This window comes from Alligator sinensis, unplaced genomic scaffold, assembly GCF_000455745.1.
Source record: "Alligator sinensis unplaced genomic scaffold, ASM45574v1 scaffold573_1, whole genome shotgun sequence".
Lineage (NCBI taxonomy): Eukaryota > Metazoa > Chordata > Crocodylia > Alligatoridae > Alligator > Alligator sinensis.
The window spans coordinates 4,138,843-4,154,651 of NW_005841877.1; the positions used below are offsets into that span (position 1 = coordinate 4,138,843).

At 45.3% G+C, this 15,809-nt stretch overlaps 1 protein-coding gene across 1 annotated transcript; it reads right to left on the minus strand.

Moving 5' to 3' along the window:
* Positions 1–23: 23 nt before the first annotated feature.
* LOC102383762 (granzyme A-like) lies at positions 24–13,549 on the minus strand. Its single transcript, XM_006017298.3, has 5 exons — positions 13,489–13,549; positions 13,247–13,391; positions 10,357–10,504; positions 3,834–4,100; positions 24–447 (listed from the first exon to the last, which is right to left on the minus strand). Exons 1-5 carry the CDS (start codon positions 13,547–13,549, stop codon positions 295–297), a joined length of 774 nt encoding a protein of 257 aa, XP_006017360.3. The 3' UTR covers positions 24–294.
* Positions 13,550–15,809: the final 2,260 nt, after the last annotated feature.

A 15,809-nucleotide genomic window follows, 5' to 3' on the forward strand; every position in this document is an offset into this window, starting at 1 on the left:
TTAATGTTTAAAACATGGTGCAGTCTGACAAAAAACAGATGCATAAAAGAGATGGTCTGCTAAAAGGGATGAAAATGTTTATGATCTGCCTGGTTGGGGATATTTTGAGATGCCCTCTTATAGGAGAAGATGCTCAGAAAAAGTGTATTATACAGGATTCACCATCATACACATTGAAATGCATTAATAATATATAAAATAACATTGTTGTGCTCATAATATTGTTTTGCCCATTGACGGTTACTGAAGTTAATGCCTTTCTCACTGGGAAGTGAGAACTGATCACCATTGCTCTCAGTAGTTGTCAATTATTTTCTTTATCCATTGAAGGTATTTTTCTGTCAGTCGTGTATAAACTCCAGGTTTCCGCATTTTTCCACAACCTTTTCCAAAAGAAATGATTCCACTGTATTTACCAGAACATATTAGTGGCCCACCTGAATCTCCCTAAAATATAAAATACAGTGTTAATAATATGTGCCTAAAAATCTCAAAATGAGCACCCAAAAATTGGGCAGCTACAAATGAGTGAACACCAGGATCCAAGTTTTCTATTCACCATGGAAAAATATAGTAAAACCCAGTTTTTTTTCATTTTAAGGAGAAAAACCCAATTTTTCTTATTTTAAGGAGGAAAAATCCTGGATTTCCTCCTTTAAGGAGTAAAACGTGGGAAAAGACAGGTTTCCCCTTGCAGGCCGGCAGAGATCCAGCATGCAAGCGACTGGGGGGAGCAGGAGGAGGGTGGTCAGGTGTGGGGCACACATGCACATGACAGCCAGGCAGCCTAGAGAGCAGGTCCTGCAGCTCCCTGCAGGTAAGCTGAGGGGAGGGATTGAGGCCCCCATAGTGAGGGAGGGAACTGGGCAGGGCTGGAACTGGGGATGGAGCTGCTGCCACCCAAAATGAATTTGCTGCACAATAAAGCATCACCGTCTACACGTGCACAGCAATTAAGGTGCAGTAAACTAATTTTCTACATTGCCAGATAGTCCCATTAGATACATGTGGTATCCAGCAGCACAGTGAACTAGTGTGCTTAAACACATGTGTAGACAGTGATGTCAGGATTAGTTTACTCAAATTGAGCCACTGTATATTCAGTCACATTAAGTGCACATGTAGAAGTGCCCTCAGTTTCACAGTGGGAGTCTGAGGCCTAAATAATTAATTATTTGGGAGGCTCTTTGATGAAAGGCATTACTAAACTATGTAGTTAATCTGTCTTAAATAATATTTTTGATCTTTAATGTGGCATATTTCAGATGGCTGGTACTTATTATTTTCTGCACATTTGCTTTCCTATTTCTCATCCTTCCTAGTTTTGTATAAATAAGTATTGCCTATTTAAATTAGTTATAGCTTACTTGAGTTGTATAGGAGTACCTGAGGCCCATTAAATCGTAATACTATCCAAATACATGTGGAGCAGACATTTGTCATATTGAATGTAATAGTTTGAATGTTTGTAATAGTTGACCATTAGCCAGTTTAGAAAAAGACAAAGATTCATCTTCTTATCTAGGCCATTGTTTTGGCCTACGTGCGGAAGGTCCTGGCCTTGCTCAAAGTCTTAACTCTTGAATTTTATCTCTAGAGGCATTTAACAAAGTTAACCTAAAAATGACCCTTAAGCAAACATCCCGAGAGATCAAACCCTAGGAGCCTTTGAAAAGAGGTTGTAAAAGAAAGGTCACTGCAGTGGTGTGGAAATTCCCCAAAGTAACTGAACAGTCAACAAAAGAAACTGAACCCAGCAGAAATCTGTTAAGAAAGATCCAAGCCCAAATTTGGGAGTAGTGACAGGTTTGGGTAGGAGGGGCCCAAGACGGCAACTCACTCAATAAAAACTGTAACCTACTATCCCAATTTGGAGGTAACCTCACTTGCAGAACATTGAAGGAAGAATCGCAAGTATAGGCCGGATCAGACTGATCACCTGAACCACCCCCTCCGTGAACACGAATCTCTTAGTTCACGTTGAAGCTGCGGAGCGCCTGAAAGGGACTGAAGGAAGGGGACTTGTTCCTATCGCTGCTGAGGCCAGCCCATTGAACCGTATTGCTGAGGCTAGCCCATTGAACTGTACTACTGAGGCCAGCCCATTAAATTGTACTACTGAGGAATGAAACCATATTTAGGTGTTTGACTTCTTGGAATTCTAGAATTGTAAGTATAATATAGTAATAGCTTTTTTAGTTCAAATTATATAGTTAGTTATAATTGTAATTGTTTTAAAGAAGTGCATTTGGAATATTGTTTCTGATATATGTAGTTATTGTGTTTTTAATGTTTGTGGTATTTCTTAAAGCTAAGCAGTGTTATATGCATAGCAAAGACATTTAAAATAAAATTGCGTTGTATGAATTAAGTGTGCAATCATTGTGAAATCGTGCAATCAACTAAATACTCCCCCAGCCAGTGCATCAAACGAATCAGTAAGTTGTGTGGGATCTTCTCTATTCCATAACCCACTAGAGACAACATTGTGTGATAACTGTTATCAGAAGAAGGACCATATTTTCTCACATACAACACACTATTTCCCCCAAAATCAACTTCCCCTCAACTGAGATGCCTGCATTAAGTGGGAAAAGCTGATTTTCTGCCTGGGATAAAAGTACCCTGTGATAGAAGCAGTTTGGGATAGAAGCACCTTTGATTCCTGCTCCACAGCTATAGTACTGCTATTCAAGCAACTAAGGGAGTCAGTTGACTAATAGATCATTGTTCTTCACTCCACATGAGTTAGCAATCATCTCTTCTTTGTAATTGTTTTGATGCTCCGCTAATCAAGCTAACCTTTCCTAGGGCAATTTTGCTGTCTACTAACCATGCCTGGTCTCTCTCCTCCTATTTTACAGTCCTGGAGACTCTAGCTCTTTCCAAAATCCACCCATAGATCTACCCAAGGAGATTAGTCTTCAGCAGTAGCTAGGGTTTCAACATTAGTTAAGACAGAAAGGGAGGGTGAGTCAGCTGAAAATTAGGCTCTATCCTTGCTCTATGCAGCCATAACTCTGGAAAAATTATTTTGTACATTCTGCCTTTCAAAAATAAAGTGCATATTATATTTCAGGACATGTTCTATGTGGGACAATATGGTATATCACAATGTTCATAACAGGAATAAAGATGGTGTTTAGCTAGGAACTTTGATTCTCATGTCTTTAGCAAAAATATCAGTGAATTACTGGATGCCTTCACACAAATATAATCTGCCTGGCAACTGACTCCCCAGCCCAGCCTCTGGCTTCTTTACTTTTCATTCCATCCAGAAAGAGCACACACCAACTGCTGCAGCTTCCTTAGCCTGACGAAGGGTTTTTGAACCCGAAAGCTTGCTTAATAACTATTCTCCAACTATTTGGGTTGGTCTAATAAAATATATCAAATTCACCCAAGGAACCTTGTCTGCCTATGTCCTTAGACCAACACGGCTACAACCTACACCCCTTCACACATAAAAGGCATCTGAATGTTTGTGGAGATAACTACTTTGCCATCCTTTGCTCCTTTATATTTCTGGTGAAGTGGAAAGTTCCTAATTATTCCTCTATGGTTTTTAATCATCTTCTAGGTATTATTCAGAGCCCATTTTGTCACAGCAAGAAATAGTGGCAAAAAGAGGCACTACATTCTTGCACTGATTTAGCTGTGATTTTAATACTTCCAACACAGAGTAGGCAACAATAAAATCCATTGTAAATATGGTTAAAAGCACACACTCTGAGTGAGATCCATTGTAAGGTGCTCTTTTATGTCATTTAGAGTAAAAAAGAAACAAGCTGTTAAAAAAAGTCTCCACTCTACCTTGCAAATTCACCACTCACCTGACAGGCATCACTCTTTGAAAATGCGTTATTCCACCCAGCACACAACATGTTGTTGGTTATTTTTATCTGTTTTTTATAGTTTCTGCTGCAGGTTTTCCTGTTGATGATTTTAACAGTTGCTTCCTTAAGACACTTTGAGGGCTTCCCTGAAGATGTGACTCCCCAGCCTGCCACCTGACACTTTGTTCCAGTTTTAATATCTTCATCACGTGAAGGTAGGGGCAAAAGAGCCACATATTGATTTAAATTTGCACTACCATTTAACTGGGGGGGGGTGAAAAAAGCAGGAAGAAAATGATCAGTGCCATACAGAAAGGTAAAAAAACCATGGTCACTCATTTTAAACAGCTGTTTAGATTTCTATTTAAACTGTTTTTTCTTTCTAATAAATCATTCTTTTCACATTCCTTAGCTCAGTTACACCAGTTAAAATTCAGAAAGATTCTATTCCAGTTTTACAGCAGTGGAGATGAATGAGCTAGGTATATAGTGATTAGTCTAGAAGTTGCTCGACTGAAAACCTCATAATGATAATGCTGTGTGTCCTGTAGCAGCAGAGAAAAGGAATAACAGTGAAAAGAAAAATCTAAGAATGATCAGGAACAACACAGGAGACATAGATTAGGAAAATTAGTCTTCCTGGGTGCATCTACATGAGACGTTTTAATGCCATGTAGTGTAGTTTACTGTACAGTAAGTGTGCACATCTACATGCCCACATGCTTACTGTGCAGTAAACTTCACTACTCGCAAGTAAATTTTCTACCTGCAAATGCAAGTATTAAATTTATTCACAGTAATAAATGTGCAGTAGCACACATGTAGACACCAACTGGGAGTAAGTTTGCTCCCAGTCAGCCCTGTGACTAGGGGACCAGCGTGAGCTCAGCCCCAGGAACCTGAGGCTGGGAGCCTCTCCTGCCTCAGGGCTGGGCTGCCTCTGTGGCAGCCCCAGCTGCAGGTCCTTTAAAACCCTGCAAACATTTTGAGCCCTGGGGCACACCAGGAGGGAACCTGGGGGAACTCTTGACCTCTGCACTGCTGCACAGGCTGCAGGCTACCTGTGCCAGCCTGCCCACACCCTGGTGATGCTTCCTTGGCACCACAGTGCCACACAGCTGCCAGGCCCATCCTGTCCAGCCCTGCAGGCCATTGCTGGCTGTTTTCCCCCTGCACTATCAAAGCTCAGGGCCCCTTGCCAGGTGTGCAGTTGCACACAGGGCACCATGGCCATCAGTAGTAGCCTGGCATAGTAGGTTGGGCACCCCTCAGTCCTCACAAACAACTTATAGCGCAGCACCTGGGACATGTGCAGCAGGGGTAAGCTCGGGGCACAGCATCAGTGTGGGGCCAGGGGACTGGCCCCAGGGCACTTCCCCAGAGAGGCCCCGCTGTGGGGAGGGCAGGGGCAGGGTCCATCTCACAGTCATCTGGGAGCCCCATGCCCTCCAAGCCCAGGCACTGGGGACTTGGCAGCAGCACAGGAAACTGGCTGGCCTGAAGAGGGAAAAAGGGGGAAGTGGGGTCTGGAGCCATGGTAGTAGGTGCTTCCAGGAACAAGGCCTGTCCCAGCCTAGGAAGGGGGAAGAGGAGGCAGGCTGCCTACGGCCAGCACCCAGCAGCCCACCAGCCCCCGGGAAGCAAGTGGGGATGAGAGGCTCAGCCTGGGCCCAGGCCTGCCTGTACAACTTACCATGGTCCATGGGCACCTATGCATTCCTGACACCTGATCTGAAGCCAGGAAATGCACAGGTCCCTGATACAAAGCATCTTATCTCAGAAATGTTGCAGACCCTCACAAACAGCCTCTTTCTCATGGTTCTACAGGCCCTGCAGCTGCACATGGGGTAAAGGCTGCAGTTGGCAACCGGCATATGGCCTCAGGATCACCCATGCCCATGGCTGGGGCCCTGCAAATGTGCCAGTTCCACAGGAGGAGGATCCAAGACTGAACTCTCCTCCTAGACTGGATGGTGACAGCCTCAGAGGACTGGATGGAAGGTAGATGCATGGGCGTGGCAGGAAGAGGACATCACCCAGCAGGACAGGTGATGGGCGGAAGACATCACCTGTCAGGACAGGTGGCAGGAGGAGATCATGGCCTATGAGGACACATGGGACCAGGCACACCAGGAATTCAGGGCACAGCTTCTGGCCCTGGAGCAGGACCATGTGGACGTCTTGCAGGAGCAGGGTACCTCTGTGGCTAAGGAAGTTCAGGCCACAGAAGACAACCACTGTGTGCTGGACACCATCCTGGCCCCGGAGGTCACATTTGTGCCACCATCTGCTTGGTCCCCAACCGTAGTCCCACCTGCCCCCTGGTAGCCACCCAGCAGTAGGCCCCCCTGCATGGGCCTAAGCAGAAATCCAGCACCTCCATGAGCCAGGAGACCCTGCCCTGGCCCTCATCTCAGGTTCCCCACCACCTAATCCCCCATGCCCGGGCCCAGGCCCACTGCTTGCCCCAGCTTCATGAAGGCACAGATCTGCAGCTGCCTGCAGTGGCGCCAGGACTGCACACCAGCCCTGCTGGCCCTGGTCACCAGCTGCCAGAGGGGCAGCCACCCGTGCTGGGGGAGAAGCGGCCACTGTTGCCCATAGGCAAGCCCCTGCCTATTGGGCTCACTGTAGTATGTGCAACCATGGGGGAACAGCCAGAGGCTCGGGTCCTGGCTGCCTGTCCCTGGGCTCCACCCCCTAGGTGCTCCACCCCACAGTCACCCATTCTGGGAGGGCATGCACACAAGCATAGCACTTCACTTGTAAATAGTTCACATGGGGAAGAGGATGTTTTATGGGTAGTGGATGGGGTGGATGGTGGAGGGGCTTTGGTGCTGAAGAGGGAGTGGGGATGGGTTCTGTTGTTGGGAAGGGAGAGAGGAGGAGGTCTGTTTTTTGTGAGGGCAATAAAGTGTTTTTCTGCAAACGGTCCACAGTGAACATGGTGCTGGGGACAGGGGGAGGGGTGGGAGGATCTGGGCGTGGTTGTCCAGGTGGGCTACAGTGGGGAGTGCAGGAGGAGGTGGTCCACCAGTGTTTCTCACACCCAATGCTCTGGCTCCCACTAGTGGGTGTGCAGCTCACCCAGGGCCTTGGTTGCAGGGGCCCTCTGGGGCCAACAGGACCAGCACCATAGCCAGCAGGAGCCCAGGGCACTAGGAATCACTGCCGGAAGCAAGGGCACAGGGAGGCAGAGGCTGTGGTGAGAGAGCCACTCCATGCCAGCCCTGGCCTCTGCACACTGCTTCTGGCTAGAAAAACAGGTGGCCAGGGAATAGGGAGTGGGGTTGCCTTGAAAAGATGGCTGCCTGCTGTGGCCAGAGCCTTGACCTCCCTCTGGTGGTGGCAGGAGCCCATTGTAGGGTCACAGAAGTGGGAGCAGTTTTGCTGCTAGGAGCAGCAAATCTGTTCCCATATCCTTGCACGTGTAGACACCTAAACCTATCATTCCCATACTAGATTGCTAATAGCATCTGAAGATTAAATACAGTCTCAGTGACTACCCAGCTAATATTTTTTTCATATATCTCTGCAATTATTTCAGAAGCCAATCATTTTCCTTACATACTATATATACTCAATTTTTATAAGCACAGTTTTGACTTTTAATAAAAATGACTTCTTGATGAACACATGGGTAATTTCAGGTTTTACCTAAATAAGCATTGCTCTAGGACAGTGTTTTTCAACTGGAGTGCCAGAAAACCCTTTTAGGGGTGCTGCAGTGCTGGCACTGCCAATACTGCCACTGCTGCAGCCAGAAGAAACTGCCCCACATGCCTCTTTCCTTCATTAGGTTTATATGTACCCCCTCCTGCCATAGTTACTTCCCAGTCCAGCCCACATACACCTCCTGGAAAAAAGGGTGCTGCTAAATTTAGAAAAGGTATGGAAAAGTGCCATAAGCCTAAAAAGGTTGATGACCACTGCTCTAGGATAACATCTTTTTCAGACACTTTGGACTAGCAGTGACACCTCTGTGATCATTCACTTACAATCCTATCTTACTGGTCAGTTTTGACTGTCAACAGAGTTCCTGACAACAGTTCACTTTTCTCCCATCCAAAATATCTCCCTGTTTTTGCATAGTCACTTGAGTCACAGATACAGCCCAGATTACTTTGCCTCCATGGTGTCAGTGGGCACATGTACATGTGCATTTGCTGCAGCACTAGTTTACTCACGAGTAAATTACTTGCGAGTAAATGGTGCCAGGCAGGTGTCTATATGTGCAGGGAAGCGGGAGCAGATTTGCTGCAAATCTGCTCCTGCTTCCCAGGGCCCTGGAATGGGCCCCTGCCACCACCAGGGAGAGCTCCAGGCTCTGGATGCAGCTGCCAACAGCTGGCAGCCCTCTTCAAAAGCCAGCCCCGCTCACTACTCTCTGGCCAGCCACCTCCCTGGCCAGAAGCAGTGTGCACAGCACAGGGATAGCATGCAGCAATGCTCTTCCTGCTGCCTCTGCCTCCCCACGTTATAGCCCTGGCAACAACGACCAGTGCCCCAGGTTCCTGCTAGCCACTGCAGCAGCCCTACTGACTCACTGTGCTGACTGCTGCCTAGCCCACAGCCATCTCGCCCCTCCCAGCTCCCCCATGCATAGCAACCACCTGCCTGCCCATCTTCCCAAAGCCACAGCAGCGCACCTACCATCTTAACCCCGTCTGCCTAACTGGACCCTGGTAAGGATGCCGATAACGGGCTCCATAATGCCACCACTGGGGCTGCCATTGCCTTCCTAGGCCTCTAGCCCTGCTGCCTCTGGGACCTCCAGGCCAGCCTGGACTGGTGGCAGCATGTGAGATGACAAGTAGTGACTGGAGGCTTCAGGGTGACCTGAGCCACCTTCTGGGATATCCTGGAGCAGCTCCAGCCACACCTGGAGCAGCAGGACACTGACATGTGGCCACCCCTCCCCATGGACACCCAGCTGGCCCGCACCCTGCTGAAGCTGGTCATGTCTGCCAGCCTGTGGTACATCGGCCACCTGTTTGACATGGGCAAGGCCACCACAGGGAGGCCATCTGGGATGTGCTGAGGGACATGGTGCTCCACATGCATGACCCCCTGTTGGGGGGAGGGGGGTGTTCCATGCCCTGAGATTCCCCCAGTGCATGGGGACCCTGGACAGGAACCACATTCCCATCACCTGCCTGCCCCACAGAGACTGCCCCTATTACAGCTGAACAGGCTTTCATTCTGTGGTGCTCAGGCTGTCATGGATTACCGTGGCTCCTTCACGCACTTGAGTGCTGGTTGGGTGGACAGCACCCACAACACCTGCATCTGCAGGAACTCTACCCTGCCAGCCCTGGTGCAGAGCAGCCCCTTCGTGCCAGGGGTGCCAGACCTGCAACTGGGCGCTGTGGTAGTCCCACCTCTTGTCACTGGAGACTCTGCCTGCCCACTCCTGCCCTGACTCATACAGCCCTACACCAGTCAGCTAGACCCCCACCAGGCTGCTTCTAGGCAGCAGTCTGCACATGTGTGAGACTCAGAAAGAGTCCACAAGATGAAGCTAGGTCCCAACTGACCACACTGCACTGTGGTGCCAGGCAGTGGTACCAGGGCACAGGCAAGCTGGTATGGCTATCCTGCAGCCTGCCCAGGGACACAGGGGCTGGGAGTGCCCTCAGACTCCCTGCCGGTGTGCCCCAGGGCTCTGAGTGCCTGCAGGCTTTTAAGGGCCTGAGGCAGGGGCTGTCATAGAGGCAGCCCAGCCCTGGGGCAGGAGAGGCTTCCAACCAGAATCCCTTGGGCTACCTTCAGGTCAGCCCCCTAGTGACAGAGCTGACCTGGGAGCAATTTTGCTCCTGGATTGCATCTATACATGCATTACTGCACAGTAACTAATCATAAATAAATATGATACAGCTACTCCTTTCTCAACATCCTAGTTACATTCTTGAAAAATGCGACTTTAAGCAAAATGATGTTAAGCAAATCCAATTATGTCACAGTAGTTACCAACTAGCAGGCAGCGGCCAGACAATGTTATTACTGAACATTGCATGACTTTAAACGGGTATGTTCGCTATAGATCAGCGACATAATAATGAAACAATGTTAACCAGGACAACATTAAGTGAGGAGTACCTGTACCTGCATTTGTGGGCACCAAATTTACTTGCGATTAAGGTTTTTTACTGCACAGTCAGCATGCACACTTGTAGACACATGTGCTTACTGCACAGTAAACTCCACTACTGCACAGTTAAGTATCTCAAGTAGACATGCACAGTATGTCCTTTGAAACATACAACAGAAAGAATATTAGGAATTTCTGAAGTGCTTCTGGACTCAATGAGTTAAAGGGAGTTGCAGAGCAGAAAATGGGTATCAATTCCAGTGGTTGCCAGTGCTCCTATAACTTTGTCTAGAAGAGCAAAGCCAGAAGCTGAATGTCCCATGGCGTTGCTAAGCTTTTAAAGTAATGTTTCCTTTAATACAGACACATAGCCAAAATGATCACTGGAAAATTGCTTGTGTAATAGTATAATAGCAATTAGCAGAATACCTTGAGGAGCATTATGTCGTTTTCTTTGGAAGAAGAGTTAAACTGGGGATTGGAACAGTGCCTCAAAACCTTAAATATCTGCTGTTCTTTTTCAGCTATGGATGGTTGATGGGCTCCAAGAACAACTTTAAGTTCTGATCTTCCCATTCTGTATGCAAACAAAATCCAGTACCAGAAAGTCATGACAGAGCTTAGCAACTTATTGTAGAATAATAGAGCCAGGTAATATCAAACTCATATTTTCATCATATATTCATATTAAAAAGCCATTATTTTTAAAAAGTTAGTGTTTCCTTAAATATACCTGTCAGATTGATGTATAGCCTTGCAATTTTATGCAAATTATTTATACCTAAATAAACCTGAAGTTTGAGTAGATTCTTGTCTGCCTTTTGAAGTAAGAAGGACATAAGTGTTTCACACACAAAAATAATATATCATATGTTAGATATGTACATTAGACTGAAATATGAGACTGCTATTCCATGCTAATTCATCTAAGAACAGAGAAACTAACATACTGATCAGATGAGTGGTGTATATCTAGTCTCATCTCTTGTCAGCAGTGATAGCCATACCAAATACTTGCCAATAAGCAGAAAGAAAATCTGTATCAGTGGTTATAAAATAAAACTTCCATACAGAAATTACTTGCCCATTAATTAGAGGCTGGATTATTCCCTGAAGTATAGGGGCTTATATTCCAACCAAATTCTAAATATATATATATATATCCAAATCAATCGATCTATCAGTTTCAATATAAGATGAACATTTTTTGCTCCCCAAAGTGAGTTTATTTGTTAGGGCTCTGTTTTTCTGTACTACATTGTCCTTAGGTGTAAGGCTCTTGTTAAGAAAAATGCTAATATTAATTTTTATATAAAAGTTGTTTTCCAGTTGGAAATTATATACATTTTTCTTTACTGTCACCCAAGTCCAAAATAAAACTTTAAAGGCTGTCCTCTTAGGGCTTAGTCAGGGCAAATTTCCACTTGCTTGACTGGAAGTATGATCTGTATAATGATGCCTGAATTCAGCATGGAGAGATTTTTCCACTGCTGTCAGTGGATTCAGCATTGTACTTAAATTTATGTGCCTGATTTTAAGCTTGAGAGCAGTCTCAAAGGAATCAGTGGTGCAACTCACATACTTCAGCTTAGGGATAGGTGTAAGAACTCTGTGGAATTGGGGTTGTAGCCCAGTCCTGGATCACTGAAACCAACAGGACTTAGTTTCAGTCAGTACAGGATTAAGTTTTTACTAAAGAAATGGAGAAAAACAGGGCATCTTGGGCACATCTACACATGCAATTAGTGCTCATGAATAAACTCTCAACCTAAAACAATTCTAGGACCTGTGTGAAATTCAATGGGTTTTTCCAGCCACATAAAAAAAAAGAAAATATTTTTGGAAATGTTAAGGTTTTGCAATGAACTGCTTCAAATTTTGAGGCTGGATTCATCAAACTGAGGAATCAGCCCTGAATTCTTTCATTTTCCCAGATATGCCAAAAAAGTCAGGTTAACAGAAGAGGCACACTGAGGGTAAATTGTAAGGGACAAGACTAGGAACAATGGATTCAAATTGAAGCAGAGGAAATTTAGGCTGGAGTTTAAGAGAAACTTTCTGACCATGAGGGTGGTCAAGTCTTGGAACAGGTTACCTAAAAAAATTGTAGAATCTCTATCCCTGGAAATTTTCAAGAGCAGGTTGGATAGACACTTTGTTGTATACTTTAGTCAGGGATCATCCTGCCTTGAGCAGGGAGCTGGGCTTGATTCCTTTGTGAAGTCTCTTCCAGCCCTAGTTTCCTATCTATGATCCTATGTTTAAGGAGACTTCAAGTTTACAGGTAATCAGAATTAGCACAAATATTACTCAATCTTTTTCATGATAATTATTAAGGCAAAATAATTAGAGGAGTGAGAAATAACAATGGGTAAATATCTGACCTAAGAGTAAAAGGTGAAAATTAATCCCTGATGCAGACTGTAGAGGTCTCCCTTATCCTGAGCTGATTCTAATTCTATACAGGCACCTATTCTACCCAAAATATGTGAAACATCATCAGGAAAAAACAAGAAACCTGAATTCTAGTTCCAACTCTACCATTCTTTTTTGTGACACAGACAAGTTAGTCATTTGTCTTTTCCCTTCAGTTTTCCTATTGCTACGACAGGGATAGTAACATTTCCTTATATGTAGGGGGTATTTTGAGTCTCAGTTCATTAATGTTTACAAAGCACCGAGAGACTTTCACATGGAAGATGAAGTAAGCAAAATGCATTGTCAGTGATCCACCTGGTGGTGTCCACACACCTTATTAATCACAATTCCTACTTCCCTAGTAGGAACATTAGATGTGCAAGGAGGTAAGGATTAGGCCCATTCTTCTTCTGCAGTGCGGACAAACTAGACTGGAAGCTAGGCTGTAACTATGAAATATTCTGCTTTTGGACCTCTGTCTGGTCCCAGAGAAGAACGGTTTGCATGTCAGCTACCAACCTTCCTGAGGCACTACCAAGTGAACTGAATTTTGCAAACACTGGGGTAGATTCTGCCATTCAAACCTGCACTGAAGAATACTTTGCTCCTTGGAGAACATTGATTTCAGAAAAACTGCTGGTGTGTGAGTTTCTCACAGGGTGAAAGGGTCGTAAAAATCAGGGCCATAATAATGACTGTATTCAGTGCAATCTTGGACTTAAAAAAATATCTTAAGGCAGGTTTTAAGGGTCCTAGATCACCTACTTGCTGACAGAATTGCTGTTTTTATCACTACAAAGATGCAGTACTCAAGTCTTCTTTATTTGCCTATTTGGATATCATAACTCACTTATTCATTTTCAGTTGTCAGAATATAAAAGGCATCTCTAGTAATACTCACAGTTTACAATGTGCTGCTGTCAAAATCCAGTTTTTTTCAATGAGAGCTCCCCCACACACAGTTGATCTGCCTTTCTGTATCGCAGCCATGAAAGGCCTGGAATGAGGAGCTACTGTATGTCCTCCAATAATCTTAATGCAGCCATCTGAAAAAGAAGAACTGAAAAAGCTTAGATATGTCACATATGCATAAACCAAGCTAAGAAGGTACATGTGTTCGTTTATTCTGAGAGACTTGCTTACACCTCAGGGGAAGGTTAACAGCTATTACAGAAAACAGCAAAAGCAACAGCCGACCCATCATGACTGTCATTATTTTCAATGATACAGATTTTGATATTTATATTTTTCTTGCAGGAAGTTGTGGTTTGGCTGTATTTTTTAAATGCTGAGAGGCTTTACAATCTGGTTCCCTTACTTTCAGTTTCTCATTAGAATGGTCAAACATGCAATGCAGAATGTAGAATACTGAATTCCTCTTACGTGCCCTGTCATATTTCTTTAAAACCAGCCCACTTCATGAATCCCCTGACTATTTTAAAGAATCTAGTAATTCAATCTAATGAGAACCCCAAATAAAGCACTGCTTTATAAGACAAAAGATATTATTCAAATTACAGACTTTAGCAGTAATGTGCAAGCTAATGAAGATGCCCAGAAAGAAATAATGTCACAAATTGGCAAAGCACCCACCTTTACCAGCTCATAAGATTTGCTCAGTGAAGCCAATTCCAATGTTGTCTCCATCTTAATATGTGGCTGTGAAAACTGGAAATGAACCCCCATACAGACAAACATTTAAATGCCTTCAAAAGCAAATGCCTTAGATCAGGGGTTCCCAAACTGTGGTACACATACCCCTGGGGGTACGCAAAATATTTCTGGTGGGTACACAGGAGAAATTGTGTAATGGCAGATTTAATTTTCATTATTATAATAATTAGAGTTTAAGGGGTTAAAATATCAAACGTATGCTGATAGGGGTATGTAGACAGCTGGTAAATATGGAAGGGAGTACACAATAAGAAAAAGTTTGGGAACCTCTGCCTTACATAAATAGTATGTATTAAATGGGATGAATGTATAACTGAGCCCAAGTTTGTCAGAGACTATCTTGTAGTTTATCCTGCAAAGAAGATGAAATTAAAGAGAAGAGGGGAGTTACCCAAAAAGGATGGAGAAAAAATGGAAAAAGGATGCGTTAAGAATGAAGCCAGAACATTTGTCCTAGGAGATGTGCTATTGGGCAGCTGGAGAAACAAATAAAAGGGACCAGCTGAAAGAATCCTTCTACTGAACACTATTCCGAGAAGAAAAAATTATGGGATCAGTAGCTGAGAAAACATGCAAAGATCAGCCCGAGGTAGCTAGGGGGAGTAGAGCCTTTATTTCTCCCCCACCCCGAGGCAGCTGATGGTGTAGGATTCAGATTCAGGGACTCTATAGCAAATGATACTACTAATCAGTAGGCTAAAATTCCATTGCATAATTAAAGCAAATCAAGGTACTGAAGGGGTAATTCTATATTTCTAAACATTTGAGTTATCACTGATTTTTTTCATGTACTCTGCTAAACCACAGCAAAAAGCACTTGACTGGGAAAGTAGCTTTCCCAGGTTACTTAGGACGTTCCCTATCGGCCCCCCTACCAGTGGGTGTAATAACAAGCGGAACATGGGTGTATTCGTACCTCCGTAAATTTCAACGCAGGCTTCTACTGCTGACGTTGATACAGGGACCTTGCCAGGATCGTGACACCAGCGATGCGGCCAAATACTGTTTGCCTAGTGTGGAGTCAGGGTCAGTGGATACCATCCGGCGTCCCAGGTTAAGTAACTGGCTCCCGCTATTGCATACAGGAGCTGTGCGGGCGATGAGTCATCGGGTGGATCCGCATGCCAAGCGTGAGTTCGGTTTAGCAGTGCTGGGACCACAGCAGCACACAGAGGGATTGGCCAAACCCGGTTGCGTAGTATTTGAGTCGTGTCGCTACACGCTCCTCCACTCCATGCGGGTTGGCACATTAGGGTAGTACACTCCTCAGGGTCTACTAAATCTGACCTGTGTTCTAATATTAATCGTCCCAATCATATCACCAGTGTTTCACCCGGATTTAGTCGGGTGTCTTTTGCCAACTCTTGGAGTTCCCCTCTGGTGCGCATGCGGAAGGTAGTGAGGGTGCGGGTTCCCGTGCCATCGACGACAGTTTTCACTAAGGCTACGGGGTTCGCATGCAGAACGGGTGCGCCTATGTCGGTGGGGAGGGCGGGATATAGCCGCGGCGGGGTGTTAAACGGGGGCGGTTCCTCGGGCGGGGCTGACGGGGTTTTGCTAGTGTCGGGGTTTCCTGCCCGGAACTTTTCGGCCACTCCCTCTTCTTCCCCCGCAGCGCCATCTTTAAGCGGTGGTTCAGGCTGTGCGGCACTCTGCTGTGCGGCTGTCCTAGTCAGCGTATCTATCATGCTGGTTTGGTTCACCGCGTGTCATAGTAGGGTGGTCACCGAGCGAAACAGGATATTAATCATCTTTCCCTTATTCCACTTTTGCCCTGTCCACCCTGTGGC